General features: G+C 47.2%; 4 protein-coding genes across 7 annotated transcripts in view; 2 read left to right on the top strand and 2 right to left on the bottom strand.

Moving 5' to 3' along the window:
• phlpp1 (PH domain and leucine rich repeat protein phosphatase 1) overlaps positions 1-8218 on the top strand; it is a 30588-nt gene extending 22370 nt beyond the window's left edge. The window contains exons 6-17 of the mRNA XM_029132887.3: positions 919-1146; positions 1683-1885; positions 2142-2202; positions 2393-2488; positions 3016-3171; positions 3514-3714; positions 3909-4071; positions 4162-4292; positions 4471-4584; positions 4929-5123; positions 5245-5473; positions 5565-8218. Coding sequence (XP_028988720.1) covers positions 919-1146; positions 1683-1885; positions 2142-2202; positions 2393-2488; positions 3016-3171; positions 3514-3714; positions 3909-4071; positions 4162-4292; positions 4471-4584; positions 4929-5123; positions 5245-5473; positions 5565-6878 — 3091 coding nt within the window. The 3' untranslated portion in view covers positions 6879-8218. The remainder of the gene's footprint in view (positions 1-918; positions 1147-1682; positions 1886-2141; positions 2203-2392; positions 2489-3015; positions 3172-3513; positions 3715-3908; positions 4072-4161; positions 4293-4470; positions 4585-4928; positions 5124-5244; positions 5474-5564) is intronic.
• Positions 8219-10074: 1856 nt separating this feature from the next.
• mep1bb (meprin A subunit beta b) lies at positions 10075-14820 on the bottom strand. Its single transcript, XM_055504007.1, has 12 exons — positions 14197-14820; positions 14047-14116; positions 13928-13971; positions 13762-13840; positions 13470-13587; positions 13204-13382; positions 12736-12954; positions 12486-12638; positions 11967-12182; positions 11230-11877; positions 11017-11152; positions 10075-10917 (listed from the first exon to the last, which is right to left on the bottom strand). The coding sequence occupies exons 1-12, from the start codon at positions 14269-14271 to the stop codon at positions 10695-10697; spliced, it is 2160 nt and encodes a 719-aa protein (XP_055359982.1). The 5' UTR covers positions 14272-14820; the 3' UTR covers positions 10075-10694.
• A 1349-nt stretch (positions 14821-16169) lies between these two features.
• On the top strand, positions 16170-20942 carry opn7a (opsin 7, group member a). The gene is made up of 6 exons (XM_055504014.1): positions 16170-17166; positions 17559-17646; positions 18080-18242; positions 18826-18953; positions 19050-19384; positions 19837-20942. The coding sequence occupies exons 2-6, from the start codon at positions 17559-17561 to the stop codon at positions 20431-20433; spliced, it is 1311 nt and encodes a 436-aa protein (XP_055359989.1). The 5' UTR covers positions 16170-17166; the 3' UTR covers positions 20434-20942.
• Positions 20725-25282, bottom strand: ripk1l (receptor (TNFRSF)-interacting serine-threonine kinase 1, like). Of its 4 annotated transcripts, none has more exons than XM_041068227.2 (11): positions 25029-25282; positions 24766-24913; positions 24087-24243; positions 23835-23972; positions 23536-23767; positions 23315-23458; positions 23078-23154; positions 22926-23001; positions 22101-22838; positions 21851-21991; positions 20725-21653 (listed from the first exon to the last, which is right to left on the bottom strand). In XM_041068227.2, the coding sequence occupies exons 2-11, from the start codon at positions 24909-24911 to the stop codon at positions 21355-21357; spliced, it is 2148 nt and encodes a 715-aa protein (XP_040924161.1). In that variant the 5' UTR covers positions 24912-24913; positions 25029-25282; the 3' UTR covers positions 20725-21354. The 4 variants fall into 4 exon arrangements, with proteins under 4 accessions (XP_040924161.1, XP_028988742.1, XP_055359984.1 ...); XM_029132909.3 differs by having other exon boundaries at positions 24766-24938; XM_055504009.1 differs by lacking the exon at positions 24766-24913 and having other exon boundaries at positions 25029-25281.
• Positions 25283-26477: the final 1195 nt, after the last annotated feature.

Here is a 26477-nt window from a genome sequence, read left to right on the forward strand (position 1 = left end):
ACTCACAGTTCACAGGTGAACCCCTTTAAAAACTTTACAAAGCCAAATGTGGGCGTTACCTAGCAACAAGCACCCAGCTCGTCAACCGCTGAGGTGTTCCTTGCTAGTCCCAACAAGCAAGCAAACAACAGCACATAATCATTTGATAGTTTGTTGTGCTTTCCAGTGATTCTGTTACTGGCTGCTAGTTTTTGAGCTTAATACCCTTTTAGTCCTCTCACTATTATCATTCTAAACATCTTTAATGCCTTTTGAACACTCTACACCACATATGAAATGAATGTGAAAGTTTTGAGAGAGCATTTTCAGGGAAACAAGATATTCGCTGGCTACGTACCATTTTTTTTCTACTTGTGGGAATCCCCGGGCCAGAACATTACGCTTCGAGTGAGTCAGTATCAACTGGTCTGTGGAAATGTCCTGTTAGTCATTTTATAAAGTCATGTCAGCAATATGCAAAATATCTACATGGTGAGTTTAATAATGACCTTAAACTCGGTAATCCGTGCCCAGGGTTGGTCGAATGTCTGTTTGTTATAATGTTGGGGGATTGTTGAGAGGATCATTCAGCACAGACAGCTTGTGTAGGACATGCACTTCAAACTGAAGCCTCACTCAAAATAAACATAAAGGTATGTGGGTTGAAACGGGCCTGCATGAGGAGCTAATCTGCAGGAATGATCTGGTATGTCTGTAGATTCCTGAAGTGGCCGGCAGGGCATTTATGCTGCTACTGCCATCTGCTGGGGGACCAGCGCACCGCTTGGAAGGGCTGAAAGTCCTAATTGGCGCGACGCCACTGATCCCGAGCTGCGTTATCTGTGCAAATAAAGAGGGGGGCTTTGTTGTAATGCCATACTGCCTCTCAGCGCGTTCATAAATAGGGTCAGTCACCTAATCTCTTGTCTGCGCTCCCAGTTTGCAGACTTTCCTGTTGGATGGCAACAGTCTGGATGAGCTGCCCAATGAGCTGGGCTCCCTCCAGAGGCTGAGCTACTTGGGCCTTTCCTTCAACCAGTTCAACCACGTGCCCCAGGTTCTGGAGCGGCTCGCCTCCATGGAGAAGCTGTGCATGGCCGGCAACAACCTGGAGACGCTCACGCTGCAGAACTTCCGACTGCTTCGTGTCAAACACATTGATCTAAGGTAAAGCAGTACTATCAGATTATTACATATAGAATAGCGCCAGAAAAAACATCACTTTTAGAGCCACTGTCCTGACAAAAATGTACTTGGTGACAAATTAACTCACTAATGTTGGAAACATGAAAGTCAGAGTCAGGCAGCATGCAGTCAGAAAATCTTTTACTTGTAGTGACTCCATCGTGTGTCTACATGTTTTAAAAAAGCACAGTTGGTATGACTTGCACTATTTCTAGTTAATATTTCACAGCTTCTGTCAGGAAATATGATTTCCAGCATTTGTACCCGTTTGGCCAAAGACCACTTTTTGCAATATAGAGCATGCAGCCGTATATTATGGTAATGAGTCCTTTATAGTGCAACAAATTCACCCCTGACTTTAAAGCGTCACTTGCTGCTAAACAGAGCTCAGGGGGCTGCATACATCAGCCGTGACCCACGGCATGTCCCCTGCCTCACCAAAAAGACCGCAGCATGCGCAGTTCAACCTGAGCCAAGTGGAGCTGACCCGCTTCCCTCCTCTCCGCTCCCCCTGTCAGGTTGAATAAGATCTCCAGCATGGTGCCGGACGAGCCCGACCTGCTGAGGCACGTGACCCAGCTCGACGTGCGGGACAACAGGCTGACGGACCTGGACGCCTCGGTTCTCCCGCGGCTGGAGGTGCTGCACTGCGAGAGGAACCGCATCGTCGGCCTCAAGGCCAAGGGGTGCTTGCTCAAAGGCATCTACGCCTCCAGCAACGGTGGGTTGGGCGATCACCTCCCCTCTCACGTCGCTAGTTCCTGAGCTGATATCGCTCCCATGCGCGCATTTCGCCCGGCTCTGATGCTCTTTTTGCATCAGCGTCTCTTATTAATGTTGCAGTCGCATCGACTTTCTCTTACTTGTCATCAGCCCCTTCGCAAACGCTCCTCTCCTTTTCCCATCACCTGCCTGCTCCTGTAATAGGCCGTGTCTGTCCTTGTTGTAGGTTAATGTGTTTGGATTTCTCCCCACAGAGCTACAACAACTCGATGTCAGTCCGGTGCCCTCCAATCTTAGTTACATGGACATCTCGAGGTGAGGAAAAAAAAATCCCCGACGTGCACGCATGCATACAAAACAGCAAAGGCTGCACTAGACGGGAAAGCGTTTGCAAAATGATCCTTTGTGTACAGATCTTGTCATCCCAGCACCTCGTATGTCATGTTAAGTGTCTCGCGTTACAAGCTCCCTATAATCTATCATCATCATCATAACCCCCTCCCAGGAACCATATGGAGTCTTTGCCAGACTGGCTGTGTGAAGCGAAGAAGCTGGAAGTTCTGGACGTGAGCCACAATCTCATCAGCGAGCTCCCAGCACGGTGAGTGTCGCTCTCAGCGAACGCGTCCGTAAACCCGTGAATGGAGTACAGCGGTGCCCTTTGTCGGCCAGTCATCTATCGCCCATAGGGTCTCATAAATCACGCAGATAGGCTGTAACCTCCACAGTCTTTTTCCTTTCTCTTCCTCTTTATATAGCCTTTAGAAGGTCAGCTCACTTCCACCTCCTTTCTATGCTTCTGTCTGCCTTCCTCTATTTTACTATGCGTTTATTCTCTTCTCTGTCTTCATCTGGGCTCCTCTTTGTTTCTAGATATATTTTCTTTACCCAGTTAAGTGTCAGGATGATGAATTTCAGCAGCAGGATCCACTAATACTTTCTGCTTCTCATCCTCGACCCCCTTCCTCCCTCTGCACTATTTTATTTCTTGATTGTTTTATTTCATAATTCCACTGTGTGGCGCGTCACATGTTGACTTGCTTACCTACCTACGTACCTAGCAGCTGACACCTGTCAATCATTTGTTGCCGTTCTGACCCAGCCATGTGTGCGTTGCTCGTGCCGCAGGTTGTTATGCAGCAATAGCCTGAGGAAGCTGAGTGCAGGATATAACCAGTTGCACAAGCTGCCGGAAAGAGTGGAGCGCCCTCTGCTGGAGGTTTTGGACGTACAGCACAATCAGTTGATGGAGCTTCCCTGCAACCTGTTCCTCAAATCTGACAGGTAGCGATAATTGTTTGTTGAAAGTGGTTTTATATTGAATCTTTCCAAATAATGCACCTGAAATCAACAATACACTTAAACGTAGGGGAAAAAATGCATGTGGCTGAAGACAAAGGACAAATGACGGGAAGGGAGTTTTGCAATCAAGGACAGGACGTCCAAGGGCAAAGATGACAAGCTCATAAAAAACAAGCAGTTATCCCAGGGATAGAAGGAATATTTTAATAGATTTCATAGCAGTAGAAATCCATACAGTGGTTTGTCATTAAAGAGAGGGATAAAAATTTATTGTGCCTGTCTGAAGGACAAAAAAATTAGTCCGTACTCCATTTTCACTTTCAGCTTGCGATGCGTTAACGCCTCAGCCAATAAGCTGGAGCACCTGCCTCCATCCAGCCTGTCGGAGGAGAGCCACAGCATCCTGCAGGAGCTCTACCTGACCAATAACCGGCTGACAGACAAGTGCGTGCCAATGCTGACGGGCCACACACACCTTCGAGTCCTGCACATGGCCTATAACCATCTCCAGACCTTCCCAGCCAGGTAAAACTTTTATAAAGCATTTATTATTCATTAATAATAATTAATATTAATATTTAAAAATAAAACGGAGAATGATAAAATGTCTCATTGCACAATAAGATTTATTTGCTAAGCTGATCATATTTCATATCTTAATCATTCTGTTATTGCTAGAAAATCAGAGATTTTCACGTTTCTCTCTTTTATCCTTTTAGTAAAATGGCCAAGTTGGAGGAGCTGGAGGAGGTGGACCTGAGTGGAAACATGCTGAAGACCGTGCCCACCACCATCATGAACTGTCGGAGAATGCACACGCTCATCGCCCACTCCAACGCCATCGAGGTCTTCCCGGAGGTCATGCAGCTGATGGAGATGAAGGTGAGCCGAGTAGTGAGAGCGCATCCCGGTGAACCGGCGCTATAAATACGCTGCTGTGAGTACGACTGGCCTCTTGTTCTGTGTTGTCAGTGCGTGGATCTCAGCTGTAATGAGCTGAGTGAGATCACCCTACCAGAGAATCTGCCTCCTAAGCTTCAGGAGCTGGACCTGACAGGAAATCCACGCCTCAGCCTGGACCATAAGACCCTGGAGCAGCTCAAGTATGTAGGAGTAGTAATAACGTCAGCTTCATCAATGTTTTAAGAATTTTCCATGTACATAATATATGTGCTGTGTCTTTCACATACTGTACAACGTGAATCCTCCCAGGGCTTCATGCGTCTGATGCCTCAACACAGTGCAGCGCATCTGACTCTGCCATGTTTTGTTGTTTTGCAGTAATATTCGCTGCTTCCGCATCGACCCGCCTCCAACCTTTGCATCGAACGAGGCATCTGGTGGGCCCGCTGTGTGGAGTCATGGTTACACAGAGGCCTCAGGCGTGAAGAACAAGTGAGTTCACTTCAGTCAATGATGTAAACAAACCAACGAGGAGAGGAGTCGCCACCACACTTGGCCAGTGAAGTGAAATGAAGCCTCACTAATCCAAACCTCTGGACAGTGAGCAGCGTTGAAGCTCGATGACTCAAATGGAGGAAATATTGTAGCGGTGCTCATTTAAAGCACGATCCACGTCTACATACAAAGCGTCTCGATATTGTCTAAGCTGCCCATCAATACGGACAGTGGGTCTGCACAGTCATGTAGATCGTGATAATGTTGTTTCCATGGTTATGAGGCTGAGCTGTTGTATCTCCTAAGCCTCCATTGTGATGTTTCGCCCGCTCTCGTTGCAGGCTGTGCGTGGCGGCGCTCTCCGTGAGCCGTTTCTGTGGGAGCCGCGAAGCCCTGTACGGCGTGTTCGACGGGGACAGGAACGTGGAGGTGCCCTACCTCCTGCAGTGCACCATGAACGACGTGTTGGCTGAAGAGCTGCACAAGACCAAGAGTGAAGAGGACTACATGACTAACACCTTCCTCGTCATGCAGAGGTGCTCGATTGGCTCAGAGGCCATTTTACTCTTTCCAATTGACACAGTTACAGAACGGTTTGGATTTCCCTGCAAAGTTGACAAGTCAAATCCCCTCCTCCGTTTTTTCCTGCTCTCGCAGGAAACTGGGAACAGCTGGTCAGAAACTGGGTGGGTCTGCGGCTCTGTGTCACATCCGCCACGACCCCACCGACCCGAGCGGCTGCTTCACCCTCACGGCCGCTAACGTGGGCAAGTGCCAGGCCATTCTGTGCCGTGACGGGAAGCCGCTGTCGCTGTCTCTGCATCACAACGTGGGGCTGGAGGAGGAGTACCGCAGGATTCGGCAGCACAGGGCTATTATCACTGAGGTAGCGATTTATAAGAAGGTCTCAGGAGCCGGTCGTTGCATTGTTGTGCACTGCGAGATCACTGTTGTGATGTTTTCGCTCTTTTCCACAGGACAACAAGGTGAATGGTGTGACCGACTCTACAAGAATCATGGGTTACTCCTTCCTTTACCCGTCAGTCATCCCCTGTCCCCACGTGCAGACGGTCACCCTCACTCCCCAGGATGAGTTCTTCATCCTAGGTAGCCGGGGCCTGTGGGACGCCGTGTCGCCCACCGAGGCGGTGGAAGCGGTTCGGAACGTGCCCGATGGACTAGCCGCTGCTAAGAAGCTGTGCACGCTGGCACAAGGCTACGGCTGCACCGACAGCCTCAGCGCCGTCGTGGTCCAGCTCAGCGTGAGCGAGGACTGCTGCTCCTGCTGCTGCTCGGAGCCCCCCCAGCCGCCCCCCAGCCCCGGCTTGGGGCCGTACCCTCCGTCGTCTTCCGCCATGAAGGAGCGGCCCCCGGACGGCTCCCTCCCCATACCGCCCTCGTCCTGCAGCGAAATCAGCAGCGAGATCAGCACCAGCGAAATGAGCAGCGAGGTGGGCTCCACGGCTTCGTCCGACGAGCCGCCCCAGAGCTCGCTGGTGCTGCTGCACGAGCAGCCCCACCACGCGCACCTCCACCTGCACCATCCGGCCCACTCGCTGTCCCTGCAGCACCAGCAGGCCCACGCCACCAACCAGCCCTGCCAGTACCTGTTCCCAGCTTCCGAGCTGCCCTCGACGCGCAGCTGCTGCGCCCTCCACCCCGCCTGCTTAGCGGTCTCCTTCCAGAGGCAGCTGTCCAGTGCCACTTTCTCCAGCGCCCTGTCTGACAACGGGCTCGACAGCGAGGACGAGGAGCCCATCGCTGGTGTTTTCTCCAACGGGAGCCGTGTGGAAGTAGAGGCAGACGTCCACTGCCTTAAAGCCGCATCCGCCGCTTCGGCCCAAACGCCGTCACCCGCGTCCTCCATCCAGGACCGTGGCCTACTAACTCTCCCCCCACCTCCTCCACCGCCCTGCACCCCCGAGTCTCTGGAGGAAGGGGTTGACATGAGCCTTGGAGATGGAGAAAATGGGCTGGACAGGGAGGAGCCATGGCAGGGAATCCAAGCAGCAGGGGTGGATGGAGGCAGGCTGGCAGGAAAAAGGAGAGTTAATGGGTCAGTGGCGCGTCAGGAGAAGAGCCACAACCTTATTGAAGTGGCTGCCGACGCTCCCTCTAAGAAGCCCGGAGGTTACTTCACAGCTCCAGCACAACCCGACCCCGACGATCAGTTCATCATCCCCCCCGAGCTGGAGGAGGAGGTGAAGGAAATCATGAAGCAACATCAGCAGAAACAGCAGAAGCCAAGTGGGCCCGATCAGCCCATGGATTACTATGACACCCCTCTCTGAGCAACAATCGCATCACCCCCCGCCCCCTCCCCGCAGCAGCATGCACGGAAACGTGAATCGAGCAAACAGCTGTGATTCCCTTTTTCTATGGACACGAGAGGCCGTGAAGTTTCACCCAGCTGCTTCTTCACAGCCTTCTAGCTCTCTAGCTCTCACCGTGACCTGCTCCTGATTTTACCCAGGCAAGTCATAGAAGTAAACAAGCAAACGAGCCCTTTAATGATACTCCACCCTTTTGGAAGGCCTGTGGACGCGCCTCCCAGTGTTCATGGTTGTGCCCTTTCAGACTTCGGAACCTTTATTTTTCCATTAGACAACCAGCTGAGTACGTAATCAACACTAGTCTCTTTGCAATAGCATTAGCTCGCCACTTGTTAATATGGATAACGATTCCATGGTTTGTTTCTTCGTTTGTTTGTTTGTTTGTTTTGTAAAAACCTACCATATCTTTTAATGTGAAAGCAGTAAATTTGCTGAAAGAACTTTTTAAAAAAACAGAGACACATAATCTTTTTATTATCAGTGAGCTATGTTGAATGGTACAGCAGTGATACCACACTTAACAGTTGTAGATAGGGCACTTAAATACTGTATTTCTTCAGTGAATCATGGCTCTTAGCCTGTAAAATGGCATAGAAATATTTTGTAGAAATTGAAATACTAACTCCTAGGAGTTGAATACTCTTTATGGTGACTTATGGTCACTTTTACTAATCTTCTCTGAGAGAAATGGTGATTTTTTTTGTCCAATGATTGTAAATAAGAGAAATGTTGTATACTGATGCTTTTAAAGAACCTGTACCTGTATGTCGGTGAAGGTTTAGTAGTGGGGAGGGTCTGCTAGTGTGGAGGTGCCACACCCCCCTAGACCTTACATTGTAGACCCCCAGATACAACACACACACACACACACACACACACACACACACACACACACACACACACACACACACACACACACACACACACACACACACAGGCACGTGTAATGGATTTGTGCAATTTCAGGTCGGACACCACATGCATCCAGGCAGTATGACACACGCTGTGCTCCACGTGGTCTGATTGTGATGTCCTGTAGTCATCACTGTATCTAATGAACACTAAAAGGCAGATCAATGCATGCACACACAAACACATGCACGCACGCACACACACACATACGTACATACATACATGGACACAGACAGACGATATTAGTCCACCTCCCTCCTACAGTTAACTGTTACCACCGGCATGACTGTGTCAAGTTCAGTAATACAAACAATTATATCCACACGGAAAAGAGACACAAATGTTCCTGTCTTTGGTAAAAATAAATTTTAAATTTGTGAATATAAGTCATATTGTCTTGTCCTGGATATGTTTTTAATGATCAGCAGAAAGCTTTAATAATTTTTATTCTAAATTCAAATCATTTAATCACCTGTTGCATGTGTTTAGCATTAGTTTTGTCTGTGAAGGAAAAGCTTGGTTGCAAATAACAGCCTGTTCAGTGCGTTTCTTATAGACCCTATCCATACAGATGACCTACAGCACACCTGGCCGGAAGAAAGAAAGGGGCTTTGTGAGTGGTGTAAGAATATTCAAAATAGTTTTGCTAAGTTGCAGCACTAACCTGCAAGCAGCTGACCAATTATCCTCACACAGACGCCACACACAGCAAGATGGACAGATAGACGAGGTGGAGTTGAACGGCTGCAGGGACGATGTTTTTGTTGAAGTAGTAGTACTGTAGTACTAGTGGTAGCAGCAGTAGTAGGTTTATTATTATTATTATTATTATTATTAGTAATAGTAGTAGTATTAGTAGTAGCAGTAAGTAGTTACTGCATTAAGTACAATATCCCTTTCTACAGGGCTCAACCCTGCCTCTGTGGTGGAGCAAGCAAAGAGACAAGTGGTTTAAACAGTCACAGATTCTAATCTAAAATCTAGAGACATGAAAAGTGTGTTTTATATTCTGACATACTTTTGTTGATATCTAAAATCCTGAGGTTTCAGCCGCCGTCAACGTCATAATCTGTAAACTTATTAATTAATTAATTAAAAGAATTTAGGATAAACCTTTCAGTGTTGATGAAAACCAACCTCATATTTTGGTTAGATAGATTAAATGATTTAATAGTTCCATTGACCCAGTGAACAAAAGCATATACGCAGGCAGTTCTGTATTATTTTCAAGAATTATAGGAAGTTTAGAGATCATTATGTTATACTTATTTATTATTTAATTAGCATTTAAATCCAATTTTGCTGAAAAGGTTCTCGCCTTGTTTTCCGCAAGACAGGGAGTTAGTGTTATACCTGTACTGACCTGCAGGTGGAGGCAGAGACAGACATAGGCCCCTTCCTCTGATCATTAGCGGCTCCTGCTTTCTAGCAGTAACGACAATTAATACATACTTTCTCTAAATACACAAGGATTATAGAGGTAATGTAATTTTAAGAAAAAGGAACAATCATCCTCATAAACGTAAATTCAACAGAAATTAATGCAGCTGTGTAAATGTATGTATTAATAATAAATGCACATCCCATAATTAGATTAAATTCTAGCTGCAGCATTCAGGACTGTGGGAAAACTGACATGCAGCCAGCATGAAATCATGGGATTCGATAGAGAAACAGCCAAAATCAATTTGTCTTTGTTTTTCATGAAAAGAGAAAAACTAAAAGTTCCCTTTAGAGCATGGATGTAAGGCGTCAGACTTGGTGGCGCCCTGAGGGTGTGGAAAACGCCAGGCAGGATCGAACATGACGCCACCAACATCCTTGGCTGTGACAGAGAAATCTGATCGTTATCACAAGTTGCTCCTCTCAGACTGATGCCTGTCTGAAGCTGCCATGTAAATGTCCAGAGCAACAGCATTTTGTTTGCGTTTGAAACAGCCTTGTTCGGGTGGTTTACTATCAGGCTGAGGTTAATACTGTAGATATAGAGAAGAAGACGACAAAGCAGGATGGAGTGTAGAGCAAGAACCAACCATGATCAGGTCGGAACAGGTAACAAGTGCGAGGAATTTACCAGAATTCCAATAGTTGGAATTCTCCTTGTTAAACTGTCGTTCCTCAGTTCCCTGTTAAACACTTGAGCTGCTTATGTTAATATGCAGACTATTGTTAATTATGTGCCATAGCCCTTTTATTCTAGTAATAGAATAGAATAATATAACACACATCCAGTTCACTGAGATACAACATATTTATTTTTAGTGGTTTGGTTTTATTTATCGTAAAATTTATCTGAAAATCAAGATAACAGTAGAAACAAAAGCACAGACGTTAGAAATTATTCATGCAATATCAGAAAATAGTCCCAAAGGAGTGATCTAAACACTGCGCATGGATGCTCGTCTTTCTAGTAGCTTGTTCTAGTAGCGAGTTCTATGGAGGCCACTGGGCTCGATGCAGCAGAATCTCTGCATTCACAGGCCTGAGCTCTGCAGACAAAGCCTTTGACCAACTACAGCAGACAGGTAATCATAGTCCATCTCCCTCCACCCACATAATACAAATCACACTTTAAGTTAGTGGATATGAGTCATACTGCCTTGGATTTGTTGTAATATATAACAAAAAATTTACATGTTTTAATAATATTAGGATTTTCATACAATACCAAACTTAATTACAACTAATTTATTTACAATAATATTCTTAGTATTATTACGTTGAATGACCAGAGGGGGCACCCTCGTACACACTTCTGAAGTTCAATACTAGACAGTATATAGCTCCAAAGAATACTGGGTAAAATTTTTAGTATAGCTGTTCAGATTGCATCCAGTTCCAATTGATAGCTGGTGTCGGGCATTATGGTCTGTCAGTGACCGAAACGTTTGACATGACCACGCTGTCCTTCGTGCTGCGTTTCTTATATTTCTTCTTCACGCAGATGACACTCACCACCGTGACCACCAGCATGGCTGCCAGTACGGACAGAGAGGAGGCCAGCGCAAGCGTAGTCTTGTCCTGGAGAGATCCTTTGTGCTGACAGCTGTCCCCGTAGTACCACCAGTCACCTCCCACCTCACACCTGCAGGTAGGACACTCTGACTTCACCTCCGAACCCTTCAAACTGTCTAATTAATCCTGTTCATGTTGACTTTCCTCAGTAACAGTGAGAAAACCTCACCTGCAGACTGCCTTCCCTTCATCCACCACACAGACGCCATTATTCTGACACTGCACCGCGAGGCAGAGGTCAGAGGTGACAGGTGGGGCGGTCGTTGTCGTCGGCTCAGGCTGGCTCACGGTCAGATGAGACACATCTGAGTGTGAGAGAATAGACATGGTTCACAGGGTACAACATACTGGGTCCATGAACTGACTCAGTAGCTTTATTCACCTTCCATTGTGAGGAGAAAGATGGCGTCACCCCCTTTTATAAAATCCCTGCTCTTGGCTCGGGGCTGGGTGAGATACGCTGAAGTGCCGTAACCTGGACCTCTGAAGTATTTGGACCCGTCTGTGTCTGTGACCGCTTCGCCGACCTTACGAGGGTCGTCCCAGAAATATAAATCTGACCCCGATATCTTCATGTTGGGGTCGGTGGTGACGCTGCGCTGGTTGGACATGCGCTTCTGAATGTGTGGGTGCTGGTCCATCAGCATCATGGTTATCTGTTTCCATGGACACGGCCATTTCTGCCCCGCATCCCCGTCACGAGCCACCAGGTGAGCAAAGGCCGACAGCTGGCCGGGGCTGCTCCCCGTCCCACTGGGGTACAGCGACATCTGGAAGGTGTAGCCCTCCTTTGAGGTGAATGGGGGGCTGAAGATAGACGTGTTCGTCGGCGTGGTTTCCAAAACATGGCTGAAATTCTTCACGCGCCATATGAACTCTGGACAGGTGGTCTCAGAAAGGTTGACGTCGTCCAGGGAAAGCCCCCCTGCGGCCGCTCCAGCATCCTCCTTGGAACCTTGAAAGACCACTCGGAACTTCTTTTTGACGTCTAGGCTCACGTGGTGCAGTTGCCACAGATCCTGAGGGGATCCTGTAACAGGGCGCCAGGTGAAAACAGAACGTGAGCAACCTTTTATTGTGATATTAAGCAGCATGGTGGTTTATTGGTGGTCATTGTACCATCTATGGTCTCTATGAGGCGCAGGGTTCCGTTGGGGTTAGCACTGTCATACTCTCTGACGTAGATCTTCAGGGAGTCTGCAGGTCCAGCGCTGTTGTAGTAGAAGAACTCCAGACACTGGTAGCCTCTCGTGGGGTAAAGGAGCCGGCTCTGGAGAAGAGCCGTGTCCCCGGCGCTAGCAGCGCCAGCGTTGAAGTGCATGAAGTAGCCTGAGCCTTAAAACCGAAATGTCACCTGTTAACGCCTAAACATGTCGACATGTGGAGGTGGTGGTGAGACGGATGATGCGCGTAGCACAACTTGAATATCAGTCCTTGGGGTGAATGAAATGTTAATGTTCATGCACTTCAGCTCAGCAGCAAATGTTGTCCCTGAAAGCACGACGGCGGTCTTTCCTACAAACAAAGGCCGAGACCCTGGGTGATTCCATCATGCGGAACGACAATATACATGTACTCATGTGAGCGTTGACAGTGATCGTGTCCTCGTTTCGTGCACGTCGGAGGAGGATAACTCACCGGCGCATCTGCCCATGTTGGAGTAGTCTGTGTGGGGTCCTCCTGCAGCCGTGGAGACCCTCACCCAGTCCACTTTAGCCTCTGGTCCCTGGATCATACCGCAGATGTTCTCGCTTTCAAAGTCGCATGAGTCCAGGAAGGTGGAGGCCTGGGCTGCAAGACCGGTCACAAACACACACATGCAGCCTGACTTTGGGAACCACCTAATTACCGTACTAGCGGCACCAGTGAGCTGCCCGGTGGCTCTTACTGCAGTTGTAAAGGCGGTGCAGCTTGAGCAGGTCGCTGTCACTGAACTCCATGCGCTGCCCGATGACGTCGCTGAAGGCCGGGATCTTGGTGACGATGGTGGGCTTGGAGCCGTTGCTGAAGGCCGTTTTGCTGTAGTGCATCATGGAACCGTAATCGTAGGGGACGCCCAGAGCGCTGGAGGTGGTGTCGTTGTAGGTGTTGAAGTTGTGTTCTTTACCTGTAGGACGCGGATCGCGGCGCGAGTGCACTTTAAAATGTTATCAGTCATTTTTCTGACTCATCAAAGTCCCCAGAACAGATTTAGAACCAAATGCACGTGCATGAATGTGATTAAGATGAGCAAAGGTCGTGCCGGCGTGTATTAATGTGTTGATAATGATCTTATCTTGACCTTTGACACGTCCCACGGGATCGACAACCTGCGCGTGAACGCTAGACCAGAGCTCAGAGAGCATCAGTACTGTACCCGCTGAGATGTAGTCCCACACGATGCTGACGTAGTCATCGCGGTCTGCCCTGGACTGCTCGTGCCAGAAGCCCAGAGCGTGAAGGAACTCGTGCTCGATGGTGGCGATGCGGTCGCAGTTGGGCCCAATCGACAGCCTCTGCTTCCCAACGCGCCGGTTTCCCACCGAGGAGAAACATCTGGGGGCAAATAAAAGGTTCACGGTGACCACAAAGAACAGACGCGGTGAACGGACTGCAGAGCAAAAGCTCGTCCCGTCGTCTCACCCGTCGCCTTTAAATACGGAAATGTAGTTTGCTTCCCCGCTCCAGGGCTTGAAGTCAATGCATGTCTTGAGGCGGTACTGCTCAAAGGCCTTCAGAATCACACCTTTGGCATTGATCTCTGCAGAGAAGACATTTATAAACACGTATAAAATGGAAAGTTTTTTACAATTAAGTCTTAGGCATGATTCGAAAACGGTTTTTGAATGTAGGCTTTGTTGCCTATTCCTGGTGAATTCAATGGAGATTTTACATTTTACTTTTTCATTTCTAATGATTGTTCTAACAGCCTTACCTAAGTCGTCCTCCAAGTAGTATGGGATTGTCTTTGGCCACCTGTACTCATCCCCTATCAGAGAATTACGAGTCTGCCTCTGTGACAGTCGTAAGACAAAGATAAGACGAAAATAACCAGTCATACAGTAGGTGTCTTCACAAAACACTGGTAAATATTAACATACCTCATCAAGCACAATATCGCCTTCTACAAGGTTCAAGCCTGCCTCTGTGGTGGAGAGACAATTGGGTTACACTGTTTTGTGGCCATAAGAGGAAAATTTCATCTTTAGACATACGTTACCCTCATTGATATCAAAAATGTCAAGGTCCCGTCCACCTTCCGCGTCAAAATATTTTATTTTTGTAGTGGGCTAAATAAAAGAATTACATAAAATATGTTACAGTTTTTAAAACCTCGCATAATCATAGCACAGTGAACCAATTTTCTCACCAAGCAAAGGGCTGGACCGCAAACGAGGCCGACGGCATAAAGAACAAGTACGGCTGTAGACTGTCTTCCTGCCATGCTCCTAAAACATCCTCGGACTGGTGACGGCGGGGACTGAGTGGAGCTCCCACGAGTCCATGAAATAAAAATGACAGAGGCCCATGCGAGTAATAAAAATAAGACACACGTGATCCACAAGTCAATAATTGGCAGAGATGTCAGACATCTACGTTAGTCAGCAACTCTATGTGCCTTCCTGCAGTATCTGCCAGTAGAACAGTGAGGCAAGAGTCAAGTCCAGAGGCAGACGGTAGGAGGTGGTGGGTTCTGGGGGTCCAGCTTTATTCATCAAAGGCTCCCTGACTACTGGGAATTCCTATAGAGTGATTCCTTAAACCAAACTAATAGTTTAGTTGATCCAGTGGATACATTCATACATTCCCCGATGTGTTATTCTGATCCTTGCATTTAAGATATGTCTCCATTTTACAGTACACATTATTAAATCCCCATTTGAATCTAACCTAATGCATTAAAGGTTCCTGCCAGTAGCTGTTGCTATCGTGAAAGTTGCATCGACCAGCAGGTGGCAGGTGTAATAGAAGTGCAGTATTTAACCTATCATGTCATAATGATGTTTTTTTCAAATCATCCTCTAGGCGACAGCTGAGAAGAGAAACAGAACCATGTCAACGTGGGGCCACCGACCTTCTGCCATGAACCCAGTTACAGGGAAGTGAGAAGGATGGTGGTCGGAGAGGAACCTCCAGCGGCCAGAGGTGTCAGTTGTTCCTGTGTCATGTAAGTGTGAGAGGAAAGGCTTAATATACTGTCAACTATCTCGGATGTGAGGCTCGGAGCATTTTCATTATTTCCTGTGACCAGTTTTGTTTCCTGTGTACTTAATGACAACTAGAACTAGGACGAAGCAGGAAGAAGCACTCAAACAAACTCTGTCACGCTGATGCAGAGCCTGGGTGGTGTCATATTTGGCTGTCTGAGATTGCCTATTGATATTTTATGGCCTCTGCTTTATTTTACTTCAGAGATGAAAAGGAGCTAATGGAGCTGAACAGAGTTCAGACCCTGTCCATACACTGTGTCATTCTCAGGATTTTTTTATTGTTTGGACCTGTAGCAGAACCCTAACATGTGGAGTGAATGTTCTGTCCTAAATCCTTGATATATTAGTTCTTAACTTTTATTATTATTATTATTATTATTATTATTATTATTATTATTATTATTATTATTATTATTATTATTATTATTATTATTATTATTATTATTATTATTATTATTATTATTATTTCTATTTTTATTTAACAGCCTGTTGCCTTGGTGTTTCTCAGGGTTCTCATGATCCTTCTTCCAGATGTTTTAGAATGACATACTGTATATTAGATAAAGCTGCTAGATGTGAATAAACTGCGTTGTACTACATCCATGATTAGTATTCTGCCCATTTCTCCTTATCCACTACTGTCTGCAGGCAGGCACAGCTTTTGCTCGAGTGGCAAAATTCGTATTTAATGCGTGTTCCGTATTTTCACCAAGACCACTTTGATGTGCAAACTGTTTTATCTTATCGCGGATATTAATGCCGTTCCGCCCTCTGTGGCCATCACAATTAATTTTCCGACAACAACATTACACCTTGAACGCAGCTTTCATCTCAAGCCGCGGCTCAATAAGCGACGCTCTCCGCGTGCGCGGCGGTTTGTGCGTGTGCGAGTTCGCGGGAGGAGAGAAGGCGACGCACGAGCCCGTGCGACTGTGTGCAGTGCTTTTGAAGATAATTCAGCCTCGCTTTCAAGCTGTGACAAGCGGGGTTGTTTCCCTTTCGAAGTTCCCTGAGACAAATTCGAAAAATCATTTTCAAGTGACACCGCCTGTGTCTTTTAACACCTGTGATTGATTTAATTCATGCTTCCGTGCGGAATATGATGCTGCAATTACAAGCAGGGAAACTCTTTCTGTTTGTCCAGAGCTGAAACTGATCCTTCAATTTAGTTTATGTCGACGGGAGACATGAAGTTCATGAGACGCGGGGCAGCGGTGGCAGGTAAGTTGATCGAGAGGAGAAAAAAGCACATTCTTTATGAATCAATGTGAAGCACACAATAATAAATCAATAAAAGCATCAAGCAACAATTTCAAGGCCACTGGATAGTCTTATATTAAAATCATTTGTGATACACAAACATTTCTAAAACTAAAAGAATGCCAATTTAAATTCCAGCAGCGATTGCAAAGTCTGCAAAGATTAAAAATCGCAGTAAATGACCCCAAAAGACAATAAACGTGAGAGAACCCCCGCAATATCTTCAGACGTACACACGCAGTTTATGCGCTGGCATTTGTCCTCCACGGGGGAGGATTTGAAAGCAAACAATGGCCAGAAGGTTGAGGTGCCGAGGTGCTGATTGTTGACATTTTTCATGAACTCCTCTCAAATTGAAAGACCGCGCGTGAAAAGAATCGCATTATGTAGGTCCAGCGCGGACAAAGCGGAGCCGAACGCGCCTTGTTACTGAAGGTCTGCGCTTGGTTACCTTAGTTTCCTTTCAGACCCACTACATTGGTGTTTATCGGTCCCATAATTTATGGATTTATTTGAATAACTTTATGTTTACAGATGTCATCTCTTAGACAAAACAAAAGCCGGAGTCACGCGGTAAACAGTCCCATCAGCATCAGTGGTAAAATAAATTGTTCTATTTATATTTTAGGAAAACGTTGGCTTGGTAGTCTCATTCATAATTACTATGAATAGTTGGTTTGAGCGGCTGGTTTAGTGTCATCCAGTCACAGTGATGCTCCCTCTGCCTCTCTCACCGCCGCTCTCCGGGGAGCATCGCTGACACTTCATTTGTCGAATGGGAAAAGGTGAACGCGCCGTTTGGGAAACTAAAACGCACCATCTGATGTTTCCGCGTGTGTATTTGGGAGTTTCGACATTTTGTCGCTGAGGTAAGACAGTTTAAATTGCTCCATTCGTTACTCGGTGTGTGAACTGAGCGCAGGTGATGGAAGGCGAGGTGTGCAGCCGCTCAGCGCGTCCCGTTTTACTGTCTGGAGTCACTTTCATTTTAATTGGCTGAATGGAAAATAGAGACAGGAGATAACGGAAATAGCTTGTTTCGTCATTCTTACCTCTATTAAGTCAGTCATGTGTTAAATTTAACTAAGATGCTGGGTCCGCATCCCATAGTTGAGGGGTTTGATTGTAAGCTTTACGTGAGCCAAGCTTCAACCTTGTCGTTGCTGACAATTAACGAGAGGGAAACGTCAGACGTGCGATCTTTTAGGACCAAGTATCCACATCTGGATGCGTCTGATCAACCTCTGGGCAAACTTTTCAGATGGTGACGTTAGACGAAGACGTCGCATTCCAGTCCAACATACCTGCGCCCGTGGATATAACGGTGGCTGTGGTCTACTCCGTTTTTGGTGAGTGAGGCTTAAACAAACCAGTAAAGAGTGAACGGAGATGTGAAAAAATGAATGCTGTTCTCATTTGGATGGAGCTCGAATGAGCTACAGCGCGAAGCCAGACCGCACACTGTGAAACCCTGCGTCCCATGATTTTGACTGTCTTATCTTGTCTGCACGTGTGTAACAAAGCCTGAGATTCCACTGAAGTTATCACAGATCTAAAAAGGCTGCCGCTATCTGTGCAATCACCCCACACAACAACATACAAACCGATTGCTTGCATCCAATGTATTCGTAACATGTTCTCGGCTCAACATCTGGCAGCATCTTTGGATTCAGTGCTTCTGCATTGTGAGATAAGAGTTCAAAGGCAACAACAGGCACCGATCTATTCACAGAGAAGCTTTAGTCTCGGGCCGAACCGCTGTCTTGACTCCTGTCACTGCAGGGATATGTTCGCTGTTCGGCAACAGCACGCTGCTCTACGTCTCCTACAAGAAGAGGCATCTCCTGAAGCCGGCGGAGTATTTGATCATCAACCTAGCCGTCAGTGACCTGGGCCTGACCCTGTCCCTGTACCCCATGGCCATAACGTCCAGCTTCTACCACAGGTGCTGCACCTATTTCTGACCTGCTCGTGGTCATGATCGCTGGTCTGGTCTCTCTCACACCCATTTCCTGTTTTTTTTTTCCCCCCTCCGTGACTCATCACCTGACTCATCACTCAACCACGCTCACCTGTGCCTTCCTCCCAGCATTTAGTTCACATACACCTCTTCTATCGCTGCTGTTTTTCCAGATTGCCCGCTTTCTTGTCCCCATGGACAGATTCTCATGTAACTTAGTCAAGCTGGAGAATTTTATGTATTTATTCTTGTGTCCGTGTGAGTCAGGCCTAGTTTAAAGTTTCCAATATATACTTTTTTCAAGCTGTCAAGTCAGGCTCATGTTTGCTCATGTTTCATGTAGTCAAACCAGTTCTAGAGTCTTTTATCACCAGACCAAGTCCAGTCTGCCCATTCAACCTGAGAATGAGTTCACATTCATGCATTTATTTTGTTTATTTGAGGAATGTCCCACATTCTGGCTCTGTTTTGAGTTGGAATCTGTGATTTAAGTTGATCCTATTGATCGGCTGAGAGCCTGTTGAGGCTTTTCTATAATCCTTTAGATCGGTCTTTCCCCCGTATGCAGGTGGCTGTATGGGAGGACCGTGTGCTCCGTCTACGCCTTCTGCGGCATGTTGTTCGGCGTCTGCAGCCTGACGACCCTGACGCTGCTCAGCACGGTGTGCTTCGTGAAAGTACGTTATCCTCTATACGGTAAGAAGGCCATGACGTCATCTTCACGGTCGGCCATCGCCGTTCAATGAGTTTTCGCACCCCCCGAATGACTCGTGCCGACCTGCGCGGCTGCAGGTAACGGGTTTAAGTCGCCCCACGGCCGCCTGCTGGTCGCCTGTGCTTGGCTGAACGCCCTACTGTTCGCCTGCTCGCCGCTGCTCCACTGGGGGGAGTACGGGCCCGAGCCGTACGGCACGGCCTGCTGCATCGACTGGCGCCTGTCCAACGAGCGGCCCGCGGCGCGCGCCTACACCGTGGCGCTGTTCGTCCTCTGCTACATCCTGCCGTGCTGCGTCATCGCGGCGTCGCACGCGGGCGTCCTGCTCGCGCTGCGCGGGTCCCGCAGGACTCTGGAGCGGCACGCGTCCAGGCGGACGCGCGCGAGCGGCGTCCACATCGTCATTGTTAAGGTGAGAGGAAATCAAACTGAAAGGTACGCATGAGCAAGCACACTCATTAGCAGCAGTTTGGAGTTTGCTCTGGTTGCACTGTGATGGATGAGGAGCTGCCTTTGCTGATAAATAGTCATAATCATCTCCACATGAACGCCCCCGACAACGACGGCGCCGGAAGAGTAGAATCTGATTAATATTCTTCAATGTTGTGAAGATAAATGCCTTTGAACCGCATCTTATACTGTCTATTTAAAATACTGTGCCAACACAAACTGTTCTGTACCTGTATTCTCGCTCATCTGTACTGCTGTTGTGAGAAGTAATTTCCCCAATGCGGGACTATTAAAGGTTTTCTTATTCTTATTCTTATATTGGGTGTATTTTCATAAATGATCCTACAGGTGACGTAAAAAGTGCTTTTGTTTAATATCGGTTCCCCTTTTCTCACCTGTGCTCTGTCCTGCTAGCTAAGTGTTGCTGTCTGTGTGGGTTTCTTCGCGGCGTGGAGCCCGTACGCCGTGGTGTCCATGTGGGCAGCCTTTGGACACATCGAGACCATCCCCCCTCTGGCGTTTGCGGTACCCGCCATGTTTGCCAAGTCCTCCACCATATACAACCCCATCGTGTACCTCCTGCTCAGGCCGAACTTCCGCAGGGTGATGCAGAGGGACCTGGGCGCGCTCTGTCTCACTTGCCGAACGCGCTGCCGCTGCTCCAAAGGCCGAGAAGAGCGCCGCTCCAAACCGGAGGTCCGGATCCGACTCCACGCGCTCCAGAGGCAGGCGAACCAGCCTCCCGGCCTGCGTGACTGCAGCTGCATGAAGGGCAAGGGTGCGTTTGAATGCTGCAGACACTACCCTCAAATGTGTGTCATCACTAACCCAGAGGCCAACGGAGACCCGTTCAGAGATGCTCCGGCTCCTCCAGCGCGTGCAGCAAAGACGCGGAGGGAGCGCTGCAGGTCTCTGCTGTCCATGCTGCACTCGAACAGGACTTCAGAAATAGACAGCGTCCACATCAGCTTAGAGATGGCGCCAGGGCACGCCAAGCTGGCTTGGCCGTGACATTAGTCTCAGAACGGCTGGTTTGGTTTCACCGTTCCTGAGCTGTTCAGTCCCTTTACTGTCCCAGCCCAAGCGCAGGTGCAGTTGATGGTGCTTGATCGATTATCAGAACACACTGTGTTGAACATTAAACCTTTACGTCATTGTTTACTGCGTGTACGATGGATATTCAATGTTGCGTTGTTGTTGTATGGAATATACAGTATACAGTAACTATTTACTGTAAAGAGACTGGGAGGAAATGCTGCACCAGAATCAAATAAATGAAACAACCATGTTTTTAGAAACATATTCAGTATATACAGTTTATTCTAAATGCCAGTAGATCCACTTTGGTATAGGACAGGGAGATGGTGTGACACTGGCTCAGTTGTGTAATGAAGTCAATGGAAACACATCCAAACACATCAAACAACAGATCATTACATAAGAATTCATATTGACGACGTTTAGGGAAATCACATTAAAAGCAAAACATACAGTACAACAGGTCAGATAATAAATGGAAAGTAATTGACTTACTCACCACTGTGTTCTATCAGTGTTTCTGCACACTATCCCAGCTAACACAGGAAAAGTTGGACAACATTCATAGTAAAAAAAATCATTGCGATGCTGACAGATTGGAAATGAAAATTAAACACTGACTTTGCAGTTTCGTGACTGAGACCCCCCCGGAGCCTGCTTATGTTAACCTACTCTGAAAAAGATGAAAATCACGCAATCATTTGAAAGTGCACTGGGATCAAACAATCATTATTTCAAAGGAAACAATCATCCTTGTGAAAACAGCTGAGCAGTGGGCTCCAGGGGTGTCATGAGTAACTGTGATATTCTTCTGTTGTCTGGGCTGCCTTTCACGCATGCAAATGTATCCGCCACGGGTAGAAAGGTAAACGTGTCAAGAGAAGAAGAAAGAGCTCATCCAATCGGGAAGGATGATTCACAGGTGTCCAGTATTTTCCTTAAGACACTCTCCTTCACTATTGTGACCAAAGGGGTGCAAAGCTTCCCGATGGTGCAGCCGACACTTCCCTCCTTCATTTTCCACAACTCCAGCATCTGAAATATTATCTCCGACAGGCCGTCTTTGCAGTTATTGTACTCGATTGTGTCGATCTCCACTGTGGTCAGACCCAGGGCCCGTGCGTATTGCTTCCAATCTTGCCCTATGTTGTCTTTTAGTAGATCCAGGTGCAATCCAGTCACAGGACAGTCCTCTAAACAAAACAGAAGCCAAAAAAAGATCAGTTTAAAGTTGGATTGAATCAACATTTTTATATTTTACAGCCAATAAATTAATTAATTAAACACACAGATTAGTCAAAAATGACTATTAGGGTTTCAAACCTACTGACAAATGTTTATAGACATGTTACAATGTTAATAACATGAAATAAAAACAACTGTACTTTACCATATTTTTGAATTCTTTCTTTGATCTGAGTTTTATCTGAGCGGTGATGCTTTATATTTTGTGCCCCGTCAAAGCTTTTGATTTTCATCGTGTTGTTGCTTCCAATCTGGATCCCGCTGGCGTTCTGGATGTAGAGACATCCTAGAGCAAACACAGAGTAGAAACTCACAAACATCTCAAAGGTGAACGAGTGAGCTGTCGAAGCTTCACGCATCCAAAAGTGCTAAAAACGACACGCGTAGTCTCTTGCCTGGATCTTGTTGCGAGATGCTGTTCATAGAGCTGAAGAGGCGTCCAGGAGTAAACTCAGGAGCGGATGTATCGGTCACAGGGTAAGCCGGATAGGACTGCTGGCGATCCAGGTGGGAGTGTGGATGTTGCTGGTTAAACTGCGAGAGAGATGGGCTGCTGGCAGAGCCTGGCAGGGGGGACTGGAAGGGAAAGGAGGTGTTCATGGACTCGTAGAGTCCAGCGGTAGGGCGGTAGGGACACTCGGCCTCGCTGGTCACCTGAACTGGCTCCATGTCGTTCCAGGATTGGACAGAGGAGTGAGGATTCGAGCTGCTATGTTGGAAGCCGTGGGCAAGATTAGTCTGGTACTTGCAGTTATAGCTACCGTATTTGTGATAATAAAGCTCTCGGAGCAGCTTCTCATCCAGAGGTGAAGGCTCAGGAGATAGGGCATCTGACTGAATGGAGTTGGAGGTAGTGTCTACAGGCCGCTGCTCCTGGGCAGCATGCAGACCCTTTGAAAGCTCCTGGACGCCATGCAGACCCCTTGGAAGCTCCTGGGCCCCATGCAGTCCCCTTGGAGGCTCCTGGACGCCACGAAGACCCCTTGGAAGCTCCTGGACCCCATGCAGACCCCTTGGAGGCTCCTGGACGCCATGAAGACCCCTTGGAGGCTCCTGGAAGTCGTGCAGGTCGTCGATACTGGCCTCAATTGGCACAGATGAACTATTTGAACTCACCAGAGGAGCTGGGCCGTCTGCAAAGTAAAGAGCAAAAATAAAGTAATAAAGCACCTTAATCCTTTACAGTTCTTCATTCTTAGAGACACGTTACTAATGCTCACCTACTGAAACAGATTCATGGGTCATTGATAACGAGCTCATCTTCTGAACAAGTTCACTCGGGCCTTCATACAATTCCTGTACAAAGAATATATATTTAAATTCTGTATAATTGTCTTTATTTTACAGACAGAGCAAAAAACATCCATATTACCTGGAGGTTTATCAAATCTGATTCTACATTTGGCTCAAGCTTTTCAGTGTAGAAGGAGAGGAACAATGTGTGGCTCTCTGCAAAAACAGAACAAACGGAGGGAAATGAGGCGTATGACTACATTCACAACGCAAACATTTACATATTACTATGTCTCAGAAACAACATTTACTATATACAGTACATCTTTATCATTACAGGTTCTGTTTGCCATTCAGTCCACACACAAACACAAACCTCTAAACTTTGGCCTCTGTTGTGGATGCTGAGCCCAGCATCTCTTCATGAGATCAATTATGTCTTCAGGTGCGTCCGTTGGAATCGGCATTGGTCGGTCACCTTGACGAACACAATGGCTGATCTGGTCTTCACTCCTGGCATCTAGACAGAGAAGATGCTCACATTGAGTTTTTCTTACATAATCCATGCATTAAACGTGTACATGGCTTTCCGCTTACTTGCATATGGCTCCTCCCCTGTCAGAATGACCCAAACTACTATGGCGAAGCTGTAGACGTCAGACTTCTCGGTGGACGGGGTGTTGACACTCTCCAGGTGCTCCGGGGCCATGTAGCTGAGTGTGCCGGCACCTCTGCCTCCCGACGACGCTCTCATACGACTCTTCCTGCGAGACTCCTCCTTGGTCAGTTTGCTCCATGTCTTGTAGGCGGCCAAGCCCAGGTCCGCGATCTGGAGAAGGCGGAGAATCAGAATTCAGAAGTCAGAATTTCACATCACCGACTTTTAGTTTTCCTACCTTAATGTGAAAATCCCTGTCGACTAAAATGTTTTCCGGCTTGATGTCTTTGTGCAGGATGCATTTTTCCGTGAGATACACCATCCCTTCCAAAATCTCCAATATGATTCTTCCCTTTATCGATATTGGCACACTGACCTGCAGAGAGAATTTAAAGTATTAAATGTGCATTTGATTTTCACTATGTGGAAGCGTTGATAACTATGGATTATAACAGACACCATCAAGGTTACAAATGTTATTCCTGCTCACTGTCTGTAGCATGACCAACAGGTTGCCTCTGGGGATGAGCTCCATCACCAGAGAACAGCCCCTGTCCTCCATGATCACACCCAGCAACTTGACGATTCGCTCGTGGTTCAAGGACGCCATCATGTTCCCCTCTTCCAGCAGGGACCTTTTGCAATTCCTGGGAAGCAGAAAAATAAAGACAAGAGGCGTATTGAGCGGTGTTGATGCTTGTGGGCAGGATGTAGATACACTTGTCTGATACTGTGCACATACCTACAGTGCAATTACATGTATTTTTATCCGTGTTGTCTAAATGTGTTTATGCATCACTTGCAGGAAACGACAAAGTGAAATTATACACGTAAGATAAAGCTGTTCTGAGTAAATATAAATGTAAAGGCTGCAAATGTAGTGCGCTGAGAAAAGCTGGTCGCTGTCGAGCGGACGGAGCAGGGTCCACATCCGCATTTCTCCACAGTGTCGTTTGAGGGAAGTTATTATGACGAGGTCATGGAATGCGCCTCCATAACATTAAAGTAAGCCTAAAAAGTTACTCTTAACATCACCAGAGCCACACATGTGGAGGATCTACGGGCTGCACTAACACAGATCGGTCTCGCAGCGTCCAGGCGGACGCGTGATTTCGGGGAACGGCGGGGGGGAAACCCCGTCACGCTGTGCGCGCACAGCGGGCACTCACTCCGTGCAAACGGAGCCCGTGTAGACGGTCTTCAACACCACCTGGCCGAGGGTGGCATGGTAGCACAGGTACACGTCCCCGAATCCTCCGCCGTCCAGCGGCTCCTTTTTGATCAGATCCTCCGATCGCATGTGGAACGCGGCCATTCCTGCGTAAAAGTGGTCGACGCGAGTCTGCGGTCAAATGTTAAAAAAAAAAAAAAAAATCAGAAGCCGCGGCTCCACCAGGCAAAGTGAACGAGACGGACTCAGGACAAGACTCACACCAACAGGTTCCAAACTTTTAGCAATGCAGACAAACTTCCGTGTCGTGATAGGATCAGCTCAGCACTTTGTCCCAAATATCACCGCAAACACGTATCTGTCAGTCTTCCAGCAACTCGGAAACTGTTACCGAAGGAGGCGTGAGGTTAAACGGAGTGCTTTGTTTGTAGTTCCGGTATTTTGACGGCGTCCAGACCCAGTTCAATAGCGAAACCGATCAGGCGTCATCACAACTTCAGTCAGTCCTACAAGTCGATACCAGATCAGAAAAAATCAGCGTTTAGAGTCAGTGACAACAACATTACGTAACTAAATATAGATATAACGAAAACGACATTAAATCTTTTTCAATAATTTTGTTTTTCGATAATAATCATGTATAATTGATGTAAGAGATAAAGAAAATCTTTATTGTGAAACCAGTCAATGCAACATGACCAACATTATGATGGGCTATTAGCGCCATCTACCGGTGCGCCAAATTATTGCAGCCTAAACGAGGCTGGATATTCGTTTTGGCCCCGGACACTTTATTTCTCTACGTGAACGGGATGTGTCATCTGCAACAAACTGGGTTAACGACACCATACGGTAGCGGCGCAAAAAGATGGCGCCCGGCCATAGTTATACATAACCTACAACTTCATTGATAAAAACAAGTGTTCATGTGAAACTAGAGCGGGAAACCACCTGAGCTGAAGCCTCAGACGACATGGGCCATGAGATGTAGGCCTACATTTTGGGCAGCCTATCTGTGAACACCCACGCTATAAATTCCTCCTTTTGCACACTAAAGCCACAACAAAGCGCTGTCGTATTTACCTGTCTAGTATTGTCTGGGTTTCTGGTTTACATGTGTGTTTTTTACCTACCTTGCTATTAATCACATTTATTGCAAAGAGCTGACTGTGCTAAAGTCACAAACACAACATTTGCAGGGTGATAAAACTGTCTTGACTGGTTGGAAACGCTATAATGCATGTGTTCAATGAGGACAATAAAGTTCATGGCTGCCTTTTTATAAACTTGGAAATACATATTGTTTGTTAATATTCGTAAAACCAGTGAGATCAGATCACGTCTTGTGGCCGGTTCATGCAGAAAAACCAGCACTGCAGGCTGGCAGTCACACGCTGCCCCACATTGAACAACAGATCACCAGGAAGCCTGTGGTGTAAATGTGTGGCCGATGTAAATGTGTCAGTGCGGGACAGTGGGTAACAGAGCTTCCTGTTGACGTAGTTAACATGACAATTATCAGCACAGAGCTGCCAGGTGCTATTCTTTCTCAGTAGCAGAGGCGCTGCAGAGACCCTTGCCGCTCGGCGTCTGCCCCACTTGTCTCACTGCGCCTCTGTTATCTGCAGATGTGAGGCCCCGGAGACGCTGCCTTCGCTGGCCGACGCGTGCTGCACAGTCTCAGATCTGCAGGCCTCTTCTCGTCAGGGT

This window comes from Betta splendens, chromosome 17 (genome assembly GCF_900634795.4).
Source record: "Betta splendens chromosome 17, fBetSpl5.4, whole genome shotgun sequence".
NCBI classification, from domain to species: domain Eukaryota; kingdom Metazoa; phylum Chordata; class Actinopteri; order Anabantiformes; family Osphronemidae; genus Betta; species Betta splendens.

Coding starts and splice junctions, on each gene's coding strand:
- mep1bb (XM_055504007.1), bottom strand. CDS start 14,271: ATGGCAGGAAGACAGTCTACAGCCGTACTTGTTCTTTATGCCGTCGGC. Junction 13,841..13,927: donor GCGATATTGTGCTTGATGAG/GTATGTTAATAT, acceptor CGACTGTCACAG/AGGCAGACTCGTAATTCTCT. Junction 13,383..13,469: donor TCCGTATTTAAAGGCGACGG/GTGAGACGACGG, acceptor ATTTGCCCCCAG/ATGTTTCTCCTCGGTGGGAA.
- opn7a (XM_055504014.1), top strand. CDS start 17,559: ATGGTGACGTTAGACGAAGACGTCGCATTCCAGTCCAACATACCTGCG. Junction 17,647..18,079: donor TGTGGTCTACTCCGTTTTTG/GTGAGTGAGGCT, acceptor CTGTCACTGCAG/GGATATGTTCGCTGTTCGGC. Junction 18,954..19,049: donor AGTACGTTATCCTCTATACG/GTAAGAAGGCCA, acceptor GCGCGGCTGCAG/GTAACGGGTTTAAGTCGCCC.
- ripk1l (XM_041068227.2), bottom strand. CDS start 24,911: ATGGCCGCGTTCCACATGCGATCGGAGGATCTGATCAAAAAGGAGCCG. Junction 23,768..23,834: donor ACAGGGATTTTCACATTAAG/GTAGGAAAACTA, acceptor CGCCTTCTCCAG/ATCGCGGACCTGGGCTTGGC. Junction 23,155..23,314: donor ACAGAGGCCAAAGTTTAGAG/GTTTGTGTTTGT, acceptor CTGTTTTTGCAG/AGAGCCACACATTGTTCCTC.